Source organism: Bos javanicus, chromosome 8 (assembly GCF_032452875.1).
Source record: "Bos javanicus breed banteng chromosome 8, ARS-OSU_banteng_1.0, whole genome shotgun sequence".
Taxonomy (NCBI): Eukaryota; Metazoa; Chordata; class Mammalia; order Artiodactyla; family Bovidae; genus Bos; species Bos javanicus.
The window spans coordinates 45,101,740-45,120,578 of NC_083875.1; the positions used below are offsets into that span (position 1 = coordinate 45,101,740).

Consider the following 18,839-nt stretch of genomic DNA (forward strand, 5'->3'; position numbering starts at 1 on the left):
TAATTACATCTTAATATAAGGAGCAGAAGATATTAAGAAAAGATGGCAAGAATACACAGAAGAACTGTACAAAAAAGATCTTCACGACCCAGATAATCACGATGGTGTGATCACTGACCTAGAGCCAGTCATCCTGGAATGTGAAGTCAAGTGGGCCTTAGAAAGCATCACTACGAACAAAGCTAGTGGAGGTGATGGAATTCCAGTTGAGCTATTCCAATTCCTGAAAGATGATGCTGTAAAAGTGCTGCACTCAATATGCCAGCAAATTTGGAAAACTCAGCAATGGCCACAGGACTGGAAAAGGTTAGTTTTCATTCCAATCCCAAAGAAAGGCAATGCCAAAGAATGCTCAAACTACCGCACAACTGCATTCATCTCACACGCTAGTAAAGTCATGCTCAAAATTCTCCAAGCCAGGCTTCAGCAATATGTGAACCGTGAACTTCCTGATGTTCAAGCTGGTTTTAGAAAAGGCAGAGGAACCAGAGACCAAATTTCCAACATCCACTGGATCATGGAAAAAGCAAGAGAGTTCCAGAAAAACATCTATTTCTGCTTTATTGACTATGCCAAAGCCTTTGACTATGTGGATCACAAGAAACTGTGGAAAATTCTTCAAGAGATGGGAATACCACACCACCTGATCTGCCTCTTGAGAAATCTGTATGCAGGTCAGGAAGCAACAGTTAGAACTGGACATGGAACAACAGACTGGTTCCAAATAGGAAAAGGAGTACGTCAAGGCTGTATATTGTCACCCTGTTTATTTAACTTATATGCAGAGTATATCATGAGAAATGCTGGACTGGAAGAAACACAAGCTGGAATCAAGATTGTTGGGAGAAATATCACTAACCTCAGATATGCAGATGACACCACCCTTATGGCAGAAAGTGAAGAGGAACTAAAAAGGCTCTTGATGAAAGAGAAAGTGGAGAGTGAAAAAGTTGGCTTAAAGCTCAACATTCAGAAAACGAAGATCATGGCATCCGGTCCCATCACTTCATGGGAAATAGATGGGGAAACAGTGGAAACAGTGTCAGACTATTTTTCTGGGCTCCAAGATCACTGCAGATGGTGACTGCAGCCATGAAATTAAAGACGCTTACTCCTTGGAAGGAAAGTTATGACCAACCTAGATAGCATATTCAAAAGCAGAGACATTACTTTGCCAACAAAGGTCCGTCTAGTCAAGGCTATGGTTTTTCCTGTGGTCATGTATGGATGTGAGAGTTGGACTGTGAAGAAGGCTGAGCACCGAAGAATTGATGCTTTTGAACTGTGGTGTTGGAGAAGACTCTTGAGAGTCCCTTGGACTGCAAGGAGATCCAACCAGTCCATTCTGAAGGAGATTAGTCATGGGATTTCTTTGGAAGGAATGATGCTAAAGCTGAAACTCCAGTACTTTGGCCACCTCATGCGAAGAGTTGACTCATTGGAAAAGAGTCTGATGCTGGGAGGGATTGGGGGCAGGAGGAGAAGGGGACGACAGAGGATGAGATGGCTGGATGGCATCACTGACTCGATGGACGTGAGTCTGAGTGAACTCCAGGAGTTGGTGATGGACAGGGAGGCCTGGCGTGCTGCGATTCATGGGGTCGCAAAGAGTCGGACATGACTGAGCGATTGATCTGATCTGATCTGATCTGATCTGAAAAGGAGCTTTAAATGAGACAACATCAAGTAGAGATACTTTCCCCCTTGCTATTCAACAATATTCCTTAAATAGAAGATATTAAGTCAACTGAAATCATACAGACTTTATTGAGGGCAAGTCTGACAAGGTACTTTGTTATCCTAGACATTGAAGAGGTATAAAGGTATGTAAGATGTAGCTTCTGCTCTCAAAGAACTAACACATTGGTGGTGGTGGTAGTGTCTGTGTGTGGAGGGAAAGTGTTAAGGAGGTAAAAACATACAATGACCATGTGAACATAAAGACCCCATACATACCCAGAGAGGAAGCCTAAGGCAGGAACGGCTACTCTGGGTTGATTATGGCAATGAAAAACAAATTGTATTATTATGATAGTAGAGCTGCTGCTATAAAACTAATCCCAAAATGTACAATGGCTCAAACACAGCAAAAGGTTTTTTCTCAGTTATTAAAAGTTAAAAACAAGTGTTCCTGATTGGTGATGAATTCTCTTCCAAATGGTGATTCAGAGATCCAGATTCTTCCAACTTGTAGGCCCACCATCTTTAACATGTGGTTTCTAGGATGATGGGGCTTGTCCACATTAAACTGGCAGAAGGAGAAGAAACAGGGAGGATGGGAAGTTTTAAAGCCATATCTGAAAAGAGTATGCATTATCTCCACTAGAGTTCCACTGGCTAGAACTCTACATGGCCACAACGAACCTCATGGGAGGCTAAGAAATGTAGTCCAGCTGTGTGTCCAGGAAAAGATGCATTTATTGACCACTAGCAGTCTTTGCCACAAGATTCATGATGGCGGGACATTTTAGATAGGTTCTGAAGCAGTGAAGTATTCTGAGAGACTGGAAAGGAGGATTAATCCATGTAACATGAAAAGCAGGAAGAAGGACTCAGAAATCAACAACAAAAATGCAATAGCATATTTAAAAAATAAGAAATGATTGGGACTTTCCTGTTGATCCAGTGGTTAAGACTCTGTGCTTCCATAGCAGGGGCTCCAGTTTGATCCCTGGTTAGGGAACTAAGATCCCACATGCTGCGTGTTGACCTCCACCCCCGCAAAATAAAAGAAAAAAAGAGAGTTCAGTTTTTTTTAAGGAGCATGTGGGAGGGGTCATGAGAGAAAGTGTTGGAAAGGCAGATTGAGGCTATTTCCAACCTGAAGCCACATTTTTAGAGGTTTTAAAATCCACAGTGAGGAGCCTGTATCTACCATGTGTCTTTGTTTTCCAGTGTTTTTCCTTTTTGCTGTGAGAGCTCACTCCCATTTTTAGGAAAATTTTGGCCCAGATTCACTTTCTTTCTTTTCCTTCTGGTCTTTCCTAGAAAGAGAGGTTTGTTTGTCTCAAGCATGTCATGGTGGGAGGCAAGAAGAGGGGAGCAGACCCTCAGCATGAGCAGCTTCAGTTTTAGCTTTTGTACCAGAGAGTTTCAGAGACTCCACCGGGGCCTCCTGCCAAAAAGAGGCCAGGCTCCTCCATTCAGCCTGGTATCTGCTGAATGCAGTATTTGGGATGGATCCCAAGTTCAGTAGAAGGAGAAGGGAGAGGAATTCCTTTCTGACTTTAGGACACAATCAACTCATGCTTGGGATCCTGGAATTTAATTACCCATATTGTTATCTTAGCTTGTATAACTGCAACTGTGGCTCATAGTTATAAAAAGTATCTAGTCCTTTAAAATCCAACCTCAGACTTTAGCCTAATGACCTCCTAAGAGTGATTAACTGAAAAGGGTGGAGTTGGGGAAATCCTTTCTCCTCCCTTAAGTTCTGCCAACTTGGCTTTGAACCAACAAGAAAGTTTTAACCAGAGAATATATATCTCACACCCTGTAGCCTTTCTCTTACCCTCACCTCTGCCCCAGTTGCATTCTATTTTGTGATCATATACATTCATTTTAGCTAAATTAATTTTGAGCCAGCCTTCACTGTGAACTGCACTTGAAAGCTTCTGTGTGAATGATTTCTTCTTTGTTGAACTTCTGACTGTGAAATTAATGGCTTTGAAAACTTTTTCTCTCCAGTTTGGGGAGGCTTTATTTCACTATTCCTACCAGGATGTAAGCATGATTATGTATTTTTCTTGGAACATTTTGAGAATAAGAGAAAATCAACATTTCTAGCAGCTCATAGAAAGAATGTTCCAGTGCTACTGGCTCAGTTGGTAAAGAATCTGCCTGCAATGCAGGAGACCCAGGGTTCGATTCTTGGATCAGGAAGATCCCCTGGAGAAGAAGGCAATGGCAACCCACTCGAGTAATCTTGCCTGGGAAATCCCATGGACAGAGGAGCCTGGTGGTCTACAGTCCATGGGTTTGGAAGAGTCAGACACAATTTAGTGACTAAACCACCAAAGTGTGTGTGTGTGTGTGTGTGTGTGTGTGTGTGTGTGTGTGTTGGGGGGTAAGCAGTGTACCACAGGGTCTACTATTTTCTAGGAGTTGAATTGCTGGTTCATGGGATGTGTATATATTAATCTTTAGTATGTGCATGCTAAGTCACTTCAGTCATATCCGACTGTACAAGCCTTTGGACTGTAGCCTACCAGGATCTGTCCTTGGGATTCTCCAGGGAAGAATACTGGAGTGGGTTGACATGCCCTCCTCATATTCATCTTTAGTAGATAATGTCAAACAATATTCCAAAGTGTTTGCACCCAAATACCACCTTACTTTAGATTCTCAGATCCCCAGTTGGATCTTACCACCAAGGTTAAGGAATATATATAGAAGGGAAACATACATGTGAGAATATGCTATCCATAAACTTTCACCTATGGCTTCACATCTTGAAAACTGTCCACATTGTTCAGGTGTTCTAAAATCTAGTTTATGACATCAACAAATCTTAAAGACTTGCTTATGTAATGAGAAAAAAAGAAAGGAGAAGTATGGATTGATTGTTGCCTTAAATTCTGTTTTTCAGAGTGGCCAAATCAATGAAGGTCCCTGTGTATGAGACCCCAGCTGGATGGAGATTCTTCTCAAATCTGATGGACTCGGGCCGGTGCTCTCTGTGTGGAGAAGAGAGCTTTGGCACTGGTAGGCTTTATTGGGTTGGTATTACTGGAGCGGGTGGCTGCAGCACTCTGTGACCCCAGTTTGGAAACCTGTGACTCCACTGTGAATCAGAGGCTGGAGAAGGAGTTAGAGGCAAAAAAAAAAAAATTAGAATAAACCTAGTGGGATACATGCTATGACACACTCACATCTTCTGCCCATTTTTCCTTCTTTTAAAAAATTTCCCTTTCTTTCAAAGCTTTCTATTATGGAAATTAAAAAATATATATATGTACATATATCTTATCTTTTGGCTTGCATAGTTCCCAAGAAAAGTGAAAGTTGCTCAGTCATGTCCGACTCTTTGCGACTCCATGGACTGTACAGTCGTTGGAATTCTCCAGGCCAGAATACTGAAGAGGGTAGCCTTTCCTTTCTCCAGGGGATCTTCCCAACCCAGGGACTGAACCCAGGTCTCCCACATTGCAGGCAGATTCTTTACCAGCTGAGCCACAAGGGAAGCCCATAGTTCCCAAGAAGTCAGCTCTAATTACTACTGTTGCTCTGTATTCAAATTTCCCCTACCTCCCATTTCTGTTAACAGTTTAATTATAGTATATCTAGGAACATGTATTTTTTAAATTCTTCTTGGGGTTCTTTGGGATTCTTGGATCTGTTGTTTGTTGTCTTTCATTAATTTTAGAAAATTCTCAGCCATTATCTTTTTTAATATCTCTTTCCCTATTCTGTCATCTCCTCTGAGGCTCTAGTTACTCGTATGTTAGATAATTTGTGTCCAACATACGGACAGAGCTTTTACAAGCAGTATTTGGTTTTGTTTACTCTTTTTTCTTTTTGTGTTTCAGTTTAGATAATCTTTAGTGGCATATTACTGATTCTTTACTGAGCTGTGTCCAGTCTTTTGCTGAGCCTAGGGAAGCATTTCTTCATCTCTGATACTGTGTTTTTTATTTCTAGCATTTCTTTTTGACTCTTCTTAAATAATTTTCATCTCTTTGATGCATTTCTTGATCTGTTTATGTCTGCTATTTACCTTTTCCATTAGATTACTGAACATGTTAAACATAATTATAAACTTTCTGACTGATAATTCCAATATCTAGTTCTGGTTCTCTTGATTTCTTTGTCGATAAAGCAATGGTTTACTCGTTCTTGATTTTTGTGTATCCTGTAATTTTTCATTTAATGCTGGACTGTATGTCTATAAAGAAAGCAGAGACTAATGTAAGTAATATTTACACAAAGAAAAGGGTGTTATCTTTCTATCGGAGCATTAGTGTGCAAGGTTAAGCTAAATGTAACTAAGTCTTGAGCTATGTTTGAGTTTCATTGTTTCTGTTATAATCTTTAGTGTGTCACAGGCTTCAAATTCTCCCAGGAGTGGGATATTTGTACTGTGTACTGAAAGTGAGGATGGGTTATGAAAGAGATTTTTCAGTGTTTCTGTTTCATTCACAGCTTTCAGCATGTAGGTGATACAAAATAGACCTCTTCTCACCAAGTACTTGACCCTTCTCTAATGGTAGCAGACCTCTGCTTAGTATTGGTATAGAATTCTGGGCCCAGGATTTCCTACCCTCTCTCCAAGGTTTTTTACTTCAATTCTTATTTCAGTAGCTGCAAATCTTTGCCTGGGTCCTAGGCATAAGAAGGTTTGCAGCTCATTCATCCAGGAACTTTAGGCTTTCATTTCCTATGAAAGAAATGTTTGGGGAACGAGAAGGGTTTCATGCTTATCTCTTGGGCAGAAGTTGATTATATCCTGCATACCAGCAGTAACAAGTCTCTTTTTCCAGCCTTTCCTGAGTACCCAATGGAACCTACGAGAAAAAACTTGGAAGTGTGCCCCTTGTATCTGGGACTCCAGGCAATTTTAAAATAACATGATAAAAGCTATACTTGGCCCTTACAAATTTTTAAAACTCTTATATGACATCTTATCATTCACTTGTATGGAAGCATCTTCTTTTTCCTGTCCTCTGCCAGAGATGAGATGGTTTTGTGTCCTATCTTTCCTTGAAGGGGCTTGAGACTCTTTGGAATCCACCTTATTGCTTGTGACATAAAATCTCTAATCAGTTCCCCAAAAGTTGTGATTTTGCAGATTTCCTAATCTTTTCTTATTACTGGAATGGGTGTGGCACCATCTTGTAGATTTTTACAGTCAGGATACAAACGACTTTACATTGTAACTGGTTAATCTCTCTTGAGTTCAGTTCAGTCGCTTAAGTGTCCGACTCTTTGCCACCCCATGAATCGCAGCACGCCAGGCCTCCCTGTCCATCACCAACTCCCGGAGTTCACTCAAACTCGTGTCCATCAAGTCAGTGATGCCATCCAGCCATCTCATCCTCTGTCGTCCCCTTCTCCTCCTGCCCCCAATCCCTCCCAGCATCAGAGGCTTTTCCAATGAGTCAACTCTTCACGTGAGGTGGCCAAAGTATTGAAGTTTCAGCTTTAGCATCAGTCCTTCCAATGAACACCCAGGACTGATCTCCTTTAGGATGGACTGGTTGCATCTCCTTACAGTCCAAGGGACTCTCAAGAGTCTTCTCCAACACCACAGTTCAAAAGCATCAGTTCTTTGGCACTCAGCCTTCTTCACAGTCCAACTCTTACATCCATACATGACCACTGGAAAAACCATAGCCTGGACTAGACAGACCTTTGTTGGCAAAGTAATGTCTCTGCTTTTGAATATGCTATCTAAGTTGGTCACAATTTTCCTTCCAAGGAGTAAGCATCTTTTAATTTCATGGCTGCAGTCACCATCTGCAGTAACCTAGGAGCCCAAAAAAATAAAGTCTGAGACTGCTTCCACTGTTTCCCCATCTACTTCCCATGAAGTGATAGGACCAGATGCCATGATCTTCGTTTTCTGAATGTTGAGCTTTAAGCCAAGCTTTTCACTCTGCTCTTTCACTTTCATCGAGAGGCTCTTTAGCTCCTCTTCACTTTCTGCCAAAAGGGTGGTGTCATCTGCATACCTGAGGTTATTGATATTTCTCCCGGCAGTCTTGATTCCAGCTTGTGCTTCTTCCAGCCCAGCATTTCTCATGATGTACTCTGCATATAAGCTAAATAAGCAGGGTGACAGTATACAGCCTTGACGTACTCCTTTTCCTATTTGGAACCAGTCTGTTGTTCCATGTCCAGTTCTAACTGTTGCTTCCTGACCTGCATATAGGTTTCTCAAGAGGGAGGTTAGTCCCATCTCTTTCAGAATTTTCCACAGTTTATTGTGATCCACACAGTCAAAGGCTTTGGCATAGTCAATAAAACAGAAATAGATGTTTTTCTGGAACTCTCGCTTTTTCGATGATCCAGCGGATGTTGGCCATTTGATCTCTGATTCCTCTGCCTTTTCTAAAACCAGCTTGAACATCTGGAAGTTCACGGTTCACGTATTGCTGAAGCCTGGCTTGGAGAATTTTGAGCATGACTTTACTAGCGTGTGAGATGAGTGCAATTGTGTGGTAGTTTGAGCATTCTTTGGCATTGCCTTTCTTTGGGATTGGAATGAAAACTGACCTTTTCCAATCCTGTGGCCATTGCTGAGTTTTCCAAATTTGCTGGCATATTGAGTGCAGCACTTTCACAGCATCATCTTTCAGGATTTGGAATAGCTCCACTGGAATTCCATCACCTCCACTAGCTTTGTTTGTAGTGATGCTTTCTAAGGCCCACTTGACTTCACATTCCAGAATGTCTGGCTCTAGGTGAGTGATCACACCATCATGATTATCTGGGTCCTGAAAATCTCTTTTGTACAGTTCTTCTGTGTATTCTTACCACCTCTTCTTAATATCTTCTGCTTCTCTTAGGTCCATACCATTTCTGTCCTTTATCCAGCCCATCTTTGCATGAAATGTTCCCTTGATATCTCTAATTTTCTTGAAGATATTTCTAGTCTTTCCCATTCTGTTGTTTTCCTCTATTTCTTTGCATTGATCACTGAGGAAGGCTTTCTTATCTCTTCTTGCTATTCTTTGGAACTCTGCATTCAGATGTTTATATCTTTCCTTTTCTCCTTTGCTTTTCGCGTCTCTTCTTTTCACAGCTATTTGTAAGGCCTCCCCAGACAGCCATTTTGCTTTTTGCATTTCTTTTTCATGGGGATGGTCTTGATCACTGCCTCCTGTACAATGTCATGAACCTCCGTTCATAGTTCATCAGGCACTCTATCTATCAGATCTAGTCCCTTAAATCTATTTCTCACTTTCACTGTATAATCATAAGGGATTTGATAATATCTCTCTTAAGTCTCTTTTAATCTGCATTTATCTCCTCTATATTTTCTCTTTCTAATTTATCCATTGAAGAAACTGAGTTATATGTCCTATAGAGCTGTTAATAGCTTTGATTTTAATATTCCTTTCTAATTTGTTTAGTGTTACATAAAGAGAAACTATTAATAATTTTTTTTTCTGGTTTGCAACCATGATAACGGAGTCATAGTTATTGACTATGGTATTTTCTTTTGTAATACTTCTACATTTTTGGCATTCATTTTAGATATACAGTCTTATAATTTACAATTAAAAGATTTTTCTTGTGTTTTCTACTATTTAGACCTTCTATTTTATAGTCTTATATTATTCCATTATCTACAATATTAAAAATAATATTAAAAAGCAATTGTGATAGCTCATGATTTTAATGGAAATTAATTCAATATTTTACCATGTGTTTTGATGATTGCTTTTTAATGTTAGTAAAATCCTTGTCATGCTTATGTAATACCCCCTCCATTCTCATATTACTTAATAAATGGCCGCTGGAAGATGCCCTTTCAGAATCAAGTGATATATTAGTGTTTTTTTCTCCTTTATTATGTGAATGTAATTTTTACCAAAATTAGTTAGATTCTGACAGCATTAATGGGACAAAAGGGTTGGCAGGAAAAGGAGAAAAGGGTTCCAGGAAAAGGGTCTCCTGGAAAAGGAGAGACTGTATTAAGCTCTCTCAATGATTATGTTTGATATCAGAATATGTGGCTGGCAGGTCTGCTTAGGACAGTTAAAACTGTTACATTTTTTCCTCTGCTGATCCTTTGAAAAATAGGTGTTCTGTATGTCTAAACCAGTGACTGTGACTCAAAAAACTCAGGAATTGTACACTGTATAAAACAATTCTGCCTAAAATTGTTCTGCCCAAATAACACAAATCTAGCAACTGGGATAGAACTGGTAAGTCCAGATTATCTCCTTTCTGTCTCTGTTTGTCTTTATAAACATTTACCAAGTGCTTACAATATACCATAAACTTATAGTCTTTAAAATTAAAGAATAAAATGTTGTATGTATAAAACCATATTATACCCTTAATAACAAATATTTGCTGACTTCAGTGTAATAAACATTTATTCTGTACTTACAGAGTACAAGGCACTATATTGGATGATATATAGAATACAAAATGCTTAAGTTCATACCTTTAAGAAACTCAAGATCTTTAGGATACATAGAAAGATGCACAGATAACTTTTCTACAAAACAGAAAATTTGAAGTTCCACAATAGAGGAATAGAAAAAGTACTGTGGCAGATAGGAAAAGGAGAAAGTAGTTTGGAACCGGAGGCTCAAAGCAGACTTCTTGGAAGAGATGGGAGTTGGATAGTTCCTAAAGAATGGGAAGGATTTGCACATTTAGAGATGACAGGACAGAGGCAGAGCCTTGTTAGATGGAGACAGCAATGTCAAGAAAGTAATAGAAGTGGGAGATGAGAGGACATGTGTTGTAAGTAGCTAGCTGTTTAGTTTATCTAGAGAAGTGTTTTCCAAATATGAATCAAGGCTAATTTGGGATCATGAGATTGGTACAGTCATTAACAACTTTTTAAGACAATATAATAGACCAGAAACTATCAGATGCCTTGCATTTAGTAAAGGTAAATGTTATTTTGGGAAATTTTACATACAAATATACACACAGGTATCTGTGTGTGTAGTAGGTCTTACTGTAAAATATATTTATTGTGGGTCATGGCCAAAAACTGAAAAAGACTGGTCTATACCAGGGATTGGGAAACTTTTTCTGTAAAGGGCCAGGTAGTAAATATTTTAGACTTTGTGAACTGAGAGGCTATGTAAGGTCTCTTCCAGAGTTACTCGACTGAATGACCGTAGCACAAAAGCAGCCATAGACAATACATACATGAGTATGGTTGTGTGCCAATAAAAATTTACTTAAAAATAGGCCTAAGTCCAAATTTGGCCCGTGGGCTGAAGTTTACTAACCTCTGACATACAGGGTAGGATAGAGAAGGGAGTATCAAGAAACAATTTCTTCCAGTCAAGAAACTGGAAATGCCAGTGGCGAGGGGCTCACTTTAGAAGCCCTTTGCCTGCCTAGCTTAGATGTTGAGTGTGCTCAGTTCCCCAGTTGTGTCTGACTCTTTTGCGACCCCGTGGACTATAGCCCGCTAGGCTCCTCTGTCCATGGAATTTCCCAGGCAAGAATACTGGAGTGGGTTGCCATTTCCTTCTCCAGGGGATCTAGGAATCCATCCATGGTCTGCAGGGGAGGAGGGATATCTGTTTGCAGCCACTCTCCAGCAAGCTTTACTTTCAGATTGTTATGCCAGTTGCAGCATGTAGGCCGGACTAGAAGGGAAAATTTAAAAGTCTCTCACTGTTCTGTTTGCCCGTCATTCTCCTTTCAAGGAGCACAACAGATTTTTCAATGTGTAGAACCCAGCCCCACCATTCTTCAGGTTCAGATGACATTAGCCTGATTTGATAGATGAAGCTCCTGAACCCAAGAAGCACTTAAGTGACTCACCCAGGGCCCCAGAGCCTGGAAAAGGCCTCTACTTGAATTAAATTACAGTTGAACTAACAGCCAGGTCTCCTGCCCTACGGTGCATACTGCTTTCCACTGTGCCAATCAGTCTTCCCCATGAAAGCAATGGCTAATTCCGTCTCTCCAGCACTTAACAGTAGATGACTGTTATAAGGCCCGAGAAACTGGACCACTCATTCTTGGAAGGAGAAAGTGGCTTCACGCTGTTCCTTATTAATGCTGGTTCTTGGAGAGGCATTGAGCTGGATATGTTAAGAATCGCCTGGGAAGCTTGACAAAAATATAGATTTTCTATCCTACCCTTGCTTGAAATCCCTGACTCAAGCCTGAGAATCTGCATTTTAAGTAAGTGTCCTTACGTGATTCTGATGTGCAGTCAAGAGCAGGGAACGTTGCTCTGGTGAGAACCGGTATTTATTTTTCATCAGGAATGGTATAACAAGTATCTCTGAGATGTGACGCCAGGTTCAGCTCAGAAAGTCTAGAGGCCCAGGAACATGAGGCTGATGATCACCTGCCTCTTACGGACAAACCACGTGGCCTCTCTGACCCCTTGTATTTCCTGCTTGTAAAAGTCAGCTGCTCACAGGTGCTTCCCACCTACCTTAGGACATAGTTCTCAAAATCAAGTGAGCTAATAAGGGAAGGAGAAAGCAGAGAGAGGGAAAGATTCTAAACCTGAGACTGGGCAGACACTTCTAAAACTTATCAAAGCTTTCTCTAGTGAGTGAAGTAAAAGTTGCTCAGTTGTGTTCGACTGAGCACAGTGGACTGTACAGTCCGTGGAATTCTCTAGGCCAGAATACTGGAGTGGGTAGCCTTTCCCTTCTCCAGGGGATCTTCCCAACCCAGGGATCAAACCTCAGTTACCCACATTGCAGGTGGATTCTTTACCAGCTGAGCCACAAGGGAAGCCAAAGCTTTCTCTAGTGGTGGCCTTATTTCAATGCCCTTGGGGCATGGAGCTGTGTACCAACTAGGAATGCAGACTTTAGTGCCAGGAAAGCTTGAAAATATGGATCTGCCTCAGGCTCAAGATGCCAAGCTTTTTGTCCAAGATGAGCAAGATATACCCTGAGTGGGAATTTCCCTTACCAGCATCTTGAACTCCCAGAACTTTCCAAGGTAACAAGCTAGCGGTAAGATCAGAGTCCATGCTTCTTGCCCATGGAAAGGTGCGAGTCTCAGATAACAGGAAACCTGTATTTATTGCTCTGTCAGAGAACCAAGGTCATTTCAGAAGCAAAATCATCTTTTGTGCTAGGAAAGATATTCACCTGCTTCCTTGGAAGGGCTTTGGAAAACTCTTTTCAGAGGGAAAGGAGAACATTTCATAAATCCTTAGCTTTAAATAGAAAGTAACTGTTCCTCTAAATGGCTTTCTAGTTACTTTTCTCAAGTTCCAAATTGGGAGGAATCTGGACTCGTTCCCACACACAAAAGCGGGTACTAAAATCCTAAGAGTTAAAAAACCAACAAATTTGAAGTTTGGGAGCATTTGTTGATGATGTTCTACTGGTTGCCATCATTCTCATCAGTTTTCTAAGAAGTCACACCATCTGGGGAGTGTATGAACTACCATGCCTAGAACTTGTCCCTTTACAGGTAATGCAAGGAATTGCTGGGTTTGTGATGGCCTAGAAGAGCTCCAAGCTGACCACCATCTTGAGTATTACTGTTACTTTTGTTATGTATTTTTAAAAAGCTAATGTCAATAGTCAAGCAAAATAAGGCAGTACAATAATGTTTACTTTGCCTAAGAAAGTGTTCTCTGATAAGTTTTCCACAATAATAATAATTGTCTTTTACAATTAGCACTTAGTATGTACCAGAGTGTTGCTAAGCCTTTTGTATACAACCATCTCTTTCTGGAAATTTTGAGTTGAATCCAGGTCTCCTGACACCAACATGACTGTTTATACTGTGAACTCTGGAGTTCAGCCTGGTGCTAATAAAGTTGGCTCCTTTTATAGGCTGTAGCACAAAAGAAAGAGGCCCAGAGTATGTATGTACTTCATGTCACAGGAAATCACAAGTATCTTTCCAGTGTTTTGAGATTTTTCTGGATCCCTCTGCTTGCCATGTGACTATAAATACCCTGAGAACAAAAGCCATATCTATCTCGCTCAGCTCTATTTTGTTTTATATATGATAGGCTTTGAGTATTCATAGGGTAGATGGAAGGATAGAAGGAAGGGAGGGAGGGAGGGAGACTGAAAAGATGGATGAAGTAAATGGATAGAAAGAAAGAAACAAAGAATTTCCATTTTGGTTTATTTTCTTTGCATTATTAGTAATTATATTTTTATCACTCTTGAGTGGTTGTATTTCTGGAAGTCTAGGCATTAGGGTATCCCAAGATTTGGGAGGATTCCTAAAAACAAACCCACATAAACATAGGCCATTTGGAAGGGGGTGAGTACGATGTTGTCCCAGGTGGCACTAGGGGTAAAGAACCCGCCTGTCAATGCAGGAAACGTAAGAGGCGTGAGTTTGATCCTTAGGGCGGGAAGATCCCCTGGAGGAGGGCATGGCAACCCACTCCAGGATTCTTGCCTGGAGAGTCCCACGGACAGAGGAGCCTGGCAGGCTACAGTCCATGGGGTCACAAAGAGTCGGACACGACTGAAGAGACAGCACACACACATAAGAATTACATAAAATTTTAAGATAAAGTTTTAACATTTTCAGTCACCCTATCGTTATTAGCACAAATTAATAGCTAGCAGAGTATTTCTAGGAACACTTCATCCCCACATCTGTGTTAATGAAGATTTAAAATTTTAAGTACTGTTAAGTATTTGTAATTCAAGTTGTATTACCTTATTTTCTTCCTGTGGTTGGGTGGTTGGGGGCTGCTGACAATTACCTGTAAATAGCCATGTTCAATAGTGCCTGGGTTCTAGTTTAGTGATCTTATGTATTTACTAAATTGTTACAGCATAGACATTCTCTGCTCTATTGCCTTATGGTTTATATTACTGACTTCACTCTCCAGTTGCCTTGTGAATGGACATTTTATTTCCTCTAACAGGTAAACAGTTTATAATACTTTCAAGTTCCATACCTCTTCCTTTGTTTATATTTCACACATGAACTATGTACATCCTAACTCAAGGTTGGGTTTTCAGGAGCGCTGTTAAACAATATTGAGTAGGTTGAACTGTCTCTAATTTATACATTTATTTTTATCTAATACCATATTTTTTAAAGGTATGATAAAGGAAAACTTTAGTTCTTTCCCCATTTAGATAATCGTTAGTTCTTACATTTTGCAGTTTTCAAATCTATCCAGTCTCTAGGCCAGTGAAGGAGACCCATGTATCTGTGAATTTCAGATTATCAAGGTTCCACCACAGCTCTTTCTCTTGTTTGGATAGCAGATGTGACATGAGGACGCTGTGATGACAGCATTATCAGCACTAGGAGAGCAATTTCTTTCCTGGGCAAGTTGAAACAGGATGTATGTACATGTGCAATTCAATCTAGGCTGGGCTAGAGCACAGAAGTGCTGTGATTGACACATCCCAAGAGCCTCCTTGTAAACTCTGAAAACTGAAACTCTCATTTGGACCTCTACAAACTCTCAACCTGTGTGTTGGGAAAGAGAACTCCCACTTGGAGTGGTAAGAATGTGTCCATCAGAAAAAAATCTTTTTCCTGATGGCTCCACAGTTCCAGTTCCTCTGACCCTTTAATTCATCCTGCAAGCTGATGAAAAGTGGCAAGAGCGGGTGTTGTGTGAAACTCTAGTGTGGGGCAGAAAGGAATGGGCCTCCATCTGAGGCTGTGTCCATGCTTACCAGTGCATCTTGGGACTGGGAATCCTGGGAAACCATCCTTCAGTCCTTACAGATTGAAGAATTCCAAACAGACAATAAGGGTTTCTTTTCACAATTTCTAGGGGACTTTTGGGCTTCTCTCATAGCTCAGCTGGTAAAGAATCTGCCTGCAATGTTGGAGATCTGGGTTTGATCCCTGGGTTGAGAAGATCCCCTGGAGGAGGGCATGGACAGTCCCCATGGACAGAGGCAGCCGACAGTCCGTGGGGTCACAAAGAGCTGGACACAACTAAGCGACTAAGCACAGCACAGCACAGGGGACTTTTAACAAGGGGGCCATCCCTTGGTATTTAAGATGCAATCCCTAAAGTTGTGCTTTGAGGCTCCCCCGACCCCCCGCCACACTGTCTTCCAGTTGCCAGTTGGCTCCACTGGGAACTAAGTACAATGACTAAAGAGTGACAGGTCATCAACCCTGTAGTGCAGGCATTAAACCCCGTGGAGAGATTTCTGGTTCAGCTAACAACTGCTGCTACTGCTAAGTCGCTTCAGTCGTTTCCGACTCTGTGCGACCCCACAGACAGTAGCCTACCAGGCTCCCCTGTCCCTGGGATTCTCCAGGCAAGAATACTGGAATAGGTTGCCATTTCCTTCTCTAATGCATGAAAGTGAAAAGTGAAAGTGAAGTTGCTCAGTCGTGTCTGACCCTTAGCGACCCCACGGACTGCAGCCCACCAGGCTTTTCCGTCCATGGGATTTTCCAGGCCAGAGTACTGGAGGAGTGGGGTGCCATTGCCTTCTCCGACTACTGAGGAACAATTCTTAGAGAATTGTATTGTTCCCACCAGCACTGGCAGTACGAGTCAGAAGGCCCCCCTGTCCTATATATGGGCGTACTTGTGTAAGGGAAAAGTGTCAGATGGCCGACCCGATGTTAACGCTTTCTCCTCCCCTGGGATGGATGGCCCGGCTGCCTTAGGGCCTGTGTTAATGCAACACTGCTAACACTTATTATTTACTGAGCACCTCCTGAGTGATAAGTACAATGCCTAGGGCTGCCTATATGACATTTCACTGAGACTTTTTGACTCTAAAATGAACTGCTGCTGCTGCTATTAGCGACCATAATAACTCCAATTTTATAGACAAGGTCATGGAGGATTGGGGAGGAAAGTTGGCCACAGACCAATCTCACATGGCAGAGCCAGGATTCAAAGCCAGTCTCTTTGGCCCCACTGTACTCTGCTGCCTCTTTTAAGGACACGCCAAGGGGTCCTTCTCCCTGGTCTGGTTAATTCTTTTGGATGGGATGAGATGCATGCCAGAAGACGTGGTGTCATGTAAACAGCACAGTACTAGGAAGTGACCCAGTTAGGCCCCTCCTCTCTGTCATTGAACTACCTCACACAGATCACTTAACTTCTCTGGGCTTCAGTTTCCTCGTTTATAAGATGACTGTGTTCAGTGGGATGATCTATAAAATTTTTTCCCATATTTTTAGATTGCTTCCAGCTTTTTGTGAGGAATGAATCTGATGAATTATATCAAACTGCGTACTAGAGTTTCACCTAAGCATTCATTTACTCATTCAACAAATGTTTACTGTGCACTTTCTATGAGCCAGGGTCAGGATAGAATGATGAGTCATTTCAGATACAGGCCCTTCCTTCATGGAGTTTGCAGTGTTTGGCAACAGTCAGGATATTAGCCAAAAGCCCTGCTGCATTATTGTGTCAAACACCGTCACCATCATCAAATTTATTGTTACATCTCTTTGGGAGGCAGTATGTCCCCCAGGCATCGTGAGCTACACAATCAGTTACTGCTGTCCTTCGTTTCTGAGCTGATAGCTGCCTCCAACCCACCTACAAGCAGGACAACTTTGTTTTGCAGTTGGTAAACATTTTAGAGCATTAATTTAAAAAAAATTTCTTTTTAATCATGGAAAAGTGACAGTTTTTCCATGAGCCCTGATTTTTGGCCAGATTTGAAGAGCTGAACACAAGCAATTTGAGACACGGAAAAAAAAAAAAAATAACCTGTCACAGTTCAGTAACACGTTCTCGAATCTCAGATTCCCTGCAAGGGGTGCCTCCCAGTGTTCCCTCATAACTTCTCTATTTTAAAAGACAGATCTTTGAGTGGATAAAATGAGGATGGGAAGAATTTCCCTGCCCATTAATGAAAGCTTCACTTGTAGATGAAAAGAATAAAGTGATAAGAAAAGAGAAGTAAAGGGAAATTTAGCATCTTATCCTGAATGTCTGGGGAGGAAAAAATGCAAATCCATCATGCAGATATTCAGAAGGGCCCTCAGGTCTAACCACATGCGGCATTTTATCTGCCTCATTGCGGCTCCTGAGGACCACCAGCATTACTGGGCATTTCCAGCGGTGGTTTTGTCCACAGACATTGGAGCCAAACTGCCCAGGTGTGAAGCTTTTCTTCACTTAGTGGCCATGTGACTTCATACAAATGACCTAACCTCAACCTCTTATCTGTAAAAAGAAGCTATCAAATTGTCCAAGTTAGATAATAGATGTGTAAAGTACTGAGTGAAGTGCTTGGTACCTTGCTGTTATTCTTCTAAAAATGGAATTTAACTTGCTGTGTCATTCTGCATCAAGAGTAAGTATATAGAGAAATTTCCCATCATTTCTGGCTCTAGGAAGTGTGTGTGCTTAGGTATGTGCTGTATATGCATATTCTAAAAACCATCAGGAACCCCTTTAAGCGAGTGGCCTTCCTTATCAGATGGCCAACCATCCTGGTGTGCCTGGGATGGAGAAGGTTCCTGGTACGTTGTTCATTTCCTGCTAAAACAGGGAAAGTCCTAGGCACACCAGGATGGGTTGATTACCCCAAATTTGGCAAGGCTGTCAGTAGATTTTCAGGCAAAAAGGAGAAAAACCATGATATTAAAGCTGGCTCCAGTGAGAGGCCCCTACCTGACTAAGGCCAGGGGCATCCACTGAACTAGAGACCGATGGGCACTTTCCTTTAGTGCTAAATTTGAGCAAATAGAGGAAGAGGCCTACTTCACTGTCCCTCAGTAATCTGCTGCCAATATTGGACTATTTTGAGTAACCTTCTCTGAAAACAATGGTTCTCAACTCTGGCTACCCATAAGAATTACTCAATGAATTTAAAATACTAATGCCTGGCTCCCATTGCCAAAAATTCTGGTTTTATTGGTCTGGGGTGGGGCCTGAGCGTTGGTATTTTTTAATAAGTTCTTTAGGAGCCTCCAATGAGCAGCCTGGGTTGAGAAACACTAACTTATTTCTAGCTTGGAGTTGGCAACAGGTGCACCATGATTTGTATTTTCCTGAATGACAAAGTCAGACTTTCCTGATCAGAGTCTCAACTGAGATGACTTGATCTGTTAGTAACGTGTGTGGTGTTTTATTGAGTTGATTTGCCCATGCTGGCATTTCCATTGGAGGAAAATTCCTTTGAGATTGAGTACTCTTCTTTCTTTTCCCCATTTATTTTGTGAGGGCGGTGTACTTACTGATATACTGCCTAGCTCAAAGTAATATGGTTTTAAAGCTCGAGAAAACTCAAGTC

At 41.3% G+C, this 18,839-nt stretch overlaps 1 protein-coding gene across 1 annotated transcript in view; it reads left to right on the forward strand.

Moving 5' to 3' along the window:
• PGM5 (phosphoglucomutase 5) overlaps window positions 1-18,839 on the forward strand; it is a 210,350-nt gene that overhangs the window by 116,601 nt on the left and 74,910 nt on the right. The window contains exon 7 of the mRNA XM_061425479.1: window positions 4,589-4,704. Within this exon, the coding sequence (XP_061281463.1) occupies window positions 4,589-4,704 (116 nt within the window). The remainder of the gene's footprint in view (window positions 1-4,588; window positions 4,705-18,839) is intronic.